Here is an 8270-nt window from a genome sequence, read left to right on the forward strand (position 1 = left end):
TTGAGTTTTTGTGAATACCCAATTTGATTGAATTTTAATAGAACGGATTTGAGTAGTATATAATCAGGTTGGAGACGTGTTTGAATTTAAGAAATAATATTTATGACAGATTCAGATCGAATTTAAATTTTATATATTACGTATTTGTTATTCAAATCTGGTAAATTAAATATAAAATATATTTTTTATAATAATATATTTATTTTTTTATATATTTTATTTTAAATAAAGTAGAATTTAAATATTTTATAAAATTATTAAATTTTTAAAATATAAATTATTAATAAAAAATATTATTTTAAAAATATTAACTAAATTTAAATAAGATGAGCTTTGCCATTCCTCGTTCTCATGCCTAAATAGTGGCAAGAGCGAATCCTAGCATAAGGGGGGGGGGGGGGGGAGAAGTACTCGCAGACACGCGTCACCAGCTCCCCTCCTTCACAAGCCAAAATGCTTTTTCCTGCTGCACTTTGTACCGCCATAGAAGATAGAGCCATCCACTGCATACCTACTCAATAACTCAATATTAATATAAAATTTATTACAAATACTCTCAAATCCAAACACAACTCAAAACAAATAGGAAAAAAACAAACTAAATAAAATAAAGCAACCCCTGTGCTTTGGGGACTGCAAGTGTGCAAGCTCGCTCGCAACTCTCAAAGCAAAGCTGTATTTTGTTTAGCGCAAAAAGAATTCCTTTCCTCTGTTCATTACTCATCACTTTCCCCCAAAACCCACATGCTTTCCCATCGTCATAATCATAATCACCACCACCGACAACACCTTCTCCCGCTGCAGCACCGCCAGCACAACCAGCAGAAGAGTTGTCTCCCACTCTTTCTTGTTCAGATTTTGATCATTCTTGAAAAACTCGTTTCTTCTCCTCCCGTTCAAGAGTTGGTGTAATCTTGATTTTGAGTGACACAGGAAGCTAGCTAGCAACCGAAGAAGATGATCACACTAACAGACTTTTACCATGTAATGACTGCAATGGTGCCACTGTACGTGGCCATGATCTTGGCTTATGGGTCAGTGAAATGGTGGAAGATCTTCACCCCTGATCAGTGCTCAGGAATCAATCGTTTTGTTGCTCTTTTTGCAGTCCCTCTTCTCTCTTTTCACTTCATATCTACTAATAATCCTTATGCCATGAACTTTCGTTTCATTGCTGCTGATACTCTTCAAAAGGTCATAGTTCTTGTAATCTTAGCACTCTGGACTAAGTTGAGCAAAAGGGGTTGCTTGGAATGGACCATTACACTGTTTTCACTTTCTACTCTTCCAAACACCCTTGTCATGGGCATTCCTTTGCTCAAAGGGATGTATGGTGAATTTTCTGGCAGTTTAATGGTGCAAATAGTTGTCCTTCAATGTATCATTTGGTACACTTTGATGCTTTTCATGTTTGAATACAGAGGTGCTAAAATGCTCATCTCTGAGCAATTCCCAGACACTGCTGGTTCCATTGTTTCAATCCATGTCGATTCTGATATCATGTCTCTTGATGGTAGGCAACCTCTTGAAACTGAAGCAGAGATCAAAGAAGATGGTAAGCTACATGTAACTGTTAGAAAATCCAATGCTTCGAGATCAGATATATTCTCAAGAAGGTCTCAGGGACTATCCTCCACAACCCCAAGGCCATCAAATCTAACCAATGCGGAGATTTACTCTTTACAGTCTTCAAGAAATCCAACTCCAAGAGGCTCTAGTTTTAACCACACTGATTTTTACTCCATGATGGCTGCTGGGAGGAACTCTAATTTTGGTGCTTCAGATGTCTATGGCTTATCAGCATCTAGAGGACCTACACCCAGGTCATCAAATTATGAAGAAGATGCTGGTGGATTGGGTAACAAGCCAAGGTTCCATTACCATGCATCTGGTGGTGCAAACCATTATCCTGCACCTAATCCAGGCATGTTTTCGCCAACTGGGTCTAAGGGCGGTGTTGCTGCTAACAATGCGGCTATTACAAAAAAGCCTAATGGCCAAGCTCAACAAAAAGCTGAAGACGGTGGTGGTAGGGATCTTCATATGTTCGTTTGGAGCTCCAGTGCTTCTCCAGTTTCAGATGTGTTTGGTAGCCATGATTATGGTGCTCATGACCAGAAAGAAGTTAGAGTGGCTGTGTCTCCAGGAAAAGGTATGCCTTTTTTCCTAAAATTTTTAGGCAGGTTTTTTCATTGAAAGAAGAATTTATGCCTTAAATTCATGACTTCTATAGCTTTATTTCAAATTTTCAAATTTAATTTTCTGCTTTGTAATTAATACTTGCTTCTGGCTTGTGGGTTTTGGAGCTTCAGTAGAGGTACACAGAGAAAATCATCATCATCAACAGGAGGATTATATGGAAAGAGAAGATTTCAGCTTTGGCAACAGAGGACTTGAAAGAGAAATGAACAATAATCATCAAGGTGAGAAAGTGGTGGGTGATGGAGGAAAACCCAAAGCCATGCCTCCAACAAGTGTGATGACAAGGCTTATACTCATCATGGTTTGGAGGAAACTGATTAGAAATCCCAACACCTACTCAAGCTTAATTGGTCTCATTTGGTCTCTAGTTTCATTCAGGTAAAATACTACCTCTTCTGTCTCTTTCTGCAGAGTAAAAATCTACTAATATTTCAACTCTATATTGTCTATAAAATCTGTTATAATTTTTTTGTTTCTTTTAATTTTTTTTTTCTTATACAAAAACTGAAAAAAGAAAATGGTGGGATTTTTCTTGCAGGTGGCATGTAGAAATGCCGGCCATTATAGCAAAGTCCATTTCCATTCTGTCAGATGCAGGGCTTGGCATGGCCATGTTCAGTCTTGGTCAGCATATATCACTCTTCTTTTCTTTTGTTTTGGCAATGAATCTTTATTAAAGAGAATCCCTGTTACTTTTTCATTATTAATGTCGTAACAACGCAAGTAAAGTAAACCAGAACAGTGTGGGGATGATAATGGTGTTGGCCTGTTGTTTTTTTTTTTTTTTTTTCAAGAATCAAGGATTTGTGTTATGGGTAATAGTGGGAGTGATGATGAAAAGGTCTGTCAAAAAATGAAAAAAATTTATGAGATCTGACAAATGACAAATAGTGATAGGCACGCTTCGTTAGTGTTCTTTTTTATTTGTTTATTTAGGGTTATTTTTGATGTGATAATAGGACTGTTCATGGCTTTGCAACCGAGGATCATAGCATGTGGAAATTCCATAGCAGCTTTTGCAATGGCTGTGAGATTCCTTACAGGTCCAGCTGTTATGGCAGCTGCTTCTATTGCTGTTGGCCTTAGAGGAACGCTCTTACACGTTGCCATTGTCCAGGTCACTTGCTCAAACCATGCCCCTCTCTCTCTTTCTTTTCTTCTTCTGCCACCTTCTGACACAGCCAATCCTACTTAACTACGAAACGTCCAACGCTTTCTTTCTTTTTTCTTTTTTCTTTTTTTTTTTTAAATTGTTTAAACAAATAAATAAGTTAATTCTTGCTACCTTTAGATAAGTTTATTTACTTTAATTTGTCAGTTAAAAGTTTTATATTTATCTTTGTGTTCTAGTGCAGAAACACTGAATCTTTTTCATGGTTGCAGTTGCAGAACTTGCTGTGGCTACTGCAATATTGCCAAATGAAAAGACAAAGCAAAACCCATTTTTATTTTTTAAAAAAACTAAAATATTTTAGTTTACATCAGAAATTTTAACAAACAATATGCTGTCAAAGTTTGTACCTTTTCTATATTTTCAATATTTTTTAGGCGACTCAAGTGTTGGACTATTAGTTCACTCAGGCATTATTAGTCTATCAATTGGGTCGGTTATTGTATCAACACCCTGTTTAGTAGTTGTCAGTGTAAAATAAAAGTATTTAAAAGTATTTAGTAAAAGTAGCTATTAGATTACATGTTAAGCTAAGTAGGAAGGGTAATTTTTTGTGAATCATTTTTTCAACATCTAAGCACTAGTATGTCATTGAACAATATAAATAGATAGTGTTTGACTAATGCTAAATCAAAACACTAAAGGTTACTTTAAAAATTATTATCGAATAGGGTTTAAATGGAGCTAAATCAATAAAAAAAATGGCAATAATTAATTGAGCCCTATAAGCAAGGACTTGTTTGGGATTATTAATGAACAACAAACATTTATAACGAAACTAACATTTCTTTTTGGCTTTGTTGTGTTTGGAATGCAAAACCAAAACAAACAGGCGGCTCTACCACAAGGAATTGTCCCCTTCGTCTTTGCCAAGGAATACAACGTACACCCTGATATTCTCAGCACAGGGTGAGTATATTTTCCAAGAAAAAAAGAAAACCATATCTTATAGATCCTTAATTCTTCTTTCATTTATTCTTCTTTTTCTCTCATTCTCTTACATAATATATTCTCTTATCATTCTTTTAATTACTCTCTAATTTGCAGTGTCATATTTGGGATGCTAATAGCATTGCCTATAACTCTTGTGTACTACATTTTATTGGGGTTGTGAAGTGCCAGTGACTCGTCAACATTAGCATGCACCAATGGAAAGCCCAATGGAGCTACAAGTGCATATCTAAACATTGTTTCCAAGAGATAGAGAGAGAGGTGGATCTTTTTCTTGCAAAGTGTCTTCTTTTCCTAGTGAAAAAGTTGTAAAATCAATGTTTCTAGCAAAAAAAAAAAAAGGGGGGGGGGGGGGGGGGGTTTTCTAGTTATTTTTTTTTTTATTTTTTTTTTCTGCCTTGAATATTGTTCCAAGATATCATTTGTGCTAGCCATGCACTAGAAAAAGGAGGAAGAGAAAGTGAATGCATTTTTAAGTTTTTGTTCTTTGTTTTATTGAAATGCAAGATCTAGGCGTTGAATACATTATTCTTATTTGAAATTTTCTATTCAAATCCGACCAAACCCATTAGCAATTAATTTATGTTCAGTTTTAATAATGAGACTATAATGATCTTAATTTTCTCTTTCATTTTGTTGCATTGTAGCATAGCAATTTGGCAGTAGTAGAAGCTGCGGAACCTGGGAGATTATGTTCAATTTGAATAATGGGATTACAATCTTAATTTTCTTTCATTTTCTTACATTGCAACATAGCAATTTCACAACGATAGACATAATAAGTGAGTGATGAACATGGTAAGTGGTAGCCTTTATTGAGATGGTTTTATTTCATTCTAATTTGATTTTTGATACCAACATGATGATTAAATATTGTCTCTACTTAAAAGTGCAATAAGAGGTGACGGCATGTTATTCAATGGTTTGTCTTTTTGGGTGTCATATTAAATTCGGTGTTAAGTCCTTTTCTATGGGATTGAGTTAAATCGAGGATGTTAACCGATGACCTAGGCCTTAAGTTTAAAAGAGTTATGACCGTTATACTCGGATAATACTATTTTTTCTCAAATGAAAAAATACAAAAATAGACATGGTAAGTGAAACACACACACACACACGTATATATATGACCTAAGAGATTTATGTTCAAAGAAAAACCTAGCAATTTTAAGTTTGTTTTGTTTTCATATCATTCTAGCTAGAGTAATTATATAGTAAAACAGTTATTTTAAGTAAGATATTTTACATGAAATTGCACTTTAATAGTGATTATATATATATATATATATATATGGGTTTTAAAAAATTATAATCACCTCGTAGTTTTGTTTTTAATTTTTTTAAAAATAATAACTATATTCATATATGTGTAATTATTATTAAATTGTCGTTCTATATTAAATGCTGATATGAATAATTACTTAAATATATAATTTCTTTCTGGCTAGAGCATCAAAATAATTAAGAAAATTGATTGAGTATTAGGTTTAAGTAATTTGGAGGTTTATGGGTCATTGATAAGGACATGAAATTTGTCCTTTACCTTAGATTGTAAGATTGACTACTAAAACATATCATTGTGACCTCAAAGTAAGATTTAAGATGATACTTTTTGAAAGCAAATGTTTATTAAGATGATATATACTTTTGGAGAGAAATGCTTTTAGAATGTATGTAGAAGATAGTGCAATTAGGGTCCCTCCATTACAAGATGGGTTTTGATATGATGTAGACCTCTTTGGAATATTAGGAGACAATAGTCACATCCAAAGTTTCTCCTAATCCTTTTCCTCTTTCTCTTCCTCTTTTCTTCAATCTCATTATTCTTTTAGTTATACATATTACCTTTTTCTTGACACCTTTCCTTTTCATTCTTAATCTATGTTAGGTGCTTTGTATAACATCTTTTTGAATAAGCAAATTGTGCTTAGACAATCAAATAAAGAGTAAATTATAAATTAATTCTTATGAAAAATAGTTATAGTGTGTGAGATTTCATTCTGTTCATATAATGGTTTCTTTGTTTAAATTATCACTAATTTGAAATGAATATGTTATTCAAATTTTATTTTAAGTAATTATTTATTTTTAAATATAAAATTTTAGAATAAATTATAATTAAATAAATATATAATATAAATAATTATATAGTAAAATATATGATTGTTTAATTATTTAATTATAAATATTAAAATAGTTAATTATAGAATAATATACTTTTCTAACTTTTAAATAATGTGTTTTTTTTAATTTTAAACTAATAATTACTAAATATAAAATCTAGATGGCAAACAAACTTTAAGGTACATAATTATTTTAAATTAATGGTAATTTAGAAGGAGAGACTATTCTATTAGTAGAATAAAATATAAGAATTAAATTATTTCTCACAACAAATACAATGATTGTAATTACTTAAATATAAAATTTAGATTGCAAAAAAGATTGTAATTACTTAAATATAAAATTTAGATTGCAAAATAAAGTTTGAGGCATTTAATTATTTCAAATTATTTTAAATTAAAAGTAATTTAGATGGAGAGACTATTTTATTAGTAGAATGAAATCTCAAAAATCAAATTATTTCTTATAATAAATACAAAGACTGTAATTACTTAAATATAAATTTAGATGGCAAAACAAAGTTTGAGGCATTTAATTATTTCAAATTATTCTAAATTAAGGTAATTTAGGCAGAGAGACTATTCTATTAGTAGAATGAAATCTCAAGAACTAAATTATTGATCCTACCTGAGGTATCTCCACAGCTATGGATCTACAAAATTATGAAAAATATCGAGTAGTTAGTTTGGACAACCTTTCCTATGCTTTAAATCGGTATTGGGAACTGAAGAATGAAAGTAGAGAATAAGAGAATAAGATTAAAATTATGCATGCCTGACAGTCTCCATATATAAAGGTGTGATATAGACTCCTAATTAGAATGAGACTTGATCTCCTAATATCTCAGATGCGGGTTACCAGAATATTTGTTGGATTAGGAATCCCTCTTGGATCAGGATTCGTTCTAACTCTGTCAAGTGAGTATTTCAGATCTTGTCCAAGCGAGGGGATTGGTCTCCCATGTTCGAACGACGCCTGTGCGACCAACTTTATAAGGGCGAGAGCCCGAACGGGTAACTGACCTAACCTATGGAGTCCATATGGGCGAATAGTGTCATTAGTCCCTTCCTATCCAAATCTTCAAGTTCACATGGGCGAATAGCATCAATTATTTCTCATAATATAAATGCAAAGATTTACCCATCATTTTTAACATACTAAAAAGTTACTTGTAATTTATTCTAAAATAAATAACAAAAGATCATTTTTTTTTTTTGCTACTACCTTCGAGCATATACAATGAATAAGCTAAGATTCAGAAACAAATATGGTGATCTCTTGGACACTTATTCTTAATATACTTTGTATTGAATTAGGATTCTCACTCAGTTAGGCGAGTATATGAGAATCCAATCCTTAAGACTCAATAATTGAATCATATGACTGTCCAAACTTTTAAAGTGATTCAGTCTTAATCGTCTAATGTAAGAGTATACTATATTACCATTCTTTATTCTGAATTGGATTGAATCGAATTATTTTGATTCTATTTCAGCTTAACTCTAATTTTTTAAGAAAAATAAAAATTTTTAAGAAAAATAAAAAAATAAAATCATTATATTGATTTAAATGAAAATCAAATTGAAATTAAAATTATCAAAATTTTATTATTCAATTTAGAATTTTTAATTTCACAAAATCAACCTAGAAGCAGCCTATAACCAGGGCTAGTAATAGCTTGAGGGTATTTTGCTGACTTGGTTTCCAATAGTATGGGTTGGTCTTAAAGAGACATAGCACTACAGCAACCAAGGTTTCTGACTATATATGCATTATGCATTTGTCAGTTAAATTATTGAGGCATTGGATTAAACACTTGGCT

At 32.1% G+C, this 8270-nt stretch overlaps 1 protein-coding gene across 1 annotated transcript; it reads left to right on the plus strand.

Annotated features, from left to right (window-relative positions):
• Nucleotides 1–400: 400 nt before the first annotated feature.
• LOC110668773 (probable auxin efflux carrier component 1c) lies at nucleotides 401–4903 on the plus strand. Its single transcript, XM_021830148.2, has 6 exons — nucleotides 401–2152; nucleotides 2313–2580; nucleotides 2741–2826; nucleotides 3162–3319; nucleotides 4206–4282; nucleotides 4421–4903. The coding sequence occupies exons 1-6, from the start codon at nucleotides 958–960 to the stop codon at nucleotides 4485–4487; spliced, it is 1851 nt and encodes a 616-aa protein (XP_021685840.2). The 5' UTR covers nucleotides 401–957; the 3' UTR covers nucleotides 4488–4903.
• Nucleotides 4904–8270: the final 3367 nt, after the last annotated feature.

This window comes from Hevea brasiliensis, chromosome 13 (genome assembly GCF_030052815.1).
Source record: "Hevea brasiliensis isolate MT/VB/25A 57/8 chromosome 13, ASM3005281v1, whole genome shotgun sequence".
NCBI classification, from domain to species: domain Eukaryota; kingdom Viridiplantae; phylum Streptophyta; class Magnoliopsida; order Malpighiales; family Euphorbiaceae; genus Hevea; species Hevea brasiliensis.

Coding starts and splice junctions, on each gene's coding strand:
- LOC110668773 (XM_021830148.2), top strand. CDS start 958: ATGATCACACTAACAGACTTTTACCATGTAATGACTGCAATGGTGCCA. Junction 2,581..2,740: donor TGGTCTCTAGTTTCATTCAG/GTAAAATACTAC, acceptor TTTTTCTTGCAG/GTGGCATGTAGAAATGCCGG. Junction 4,283..4,420: donor CCTGATATTCTCAGCACAGG/GTGAGTATATTT, acceptor TCTAATTTGCAG/TGTCATATTTGGGATGCTAA.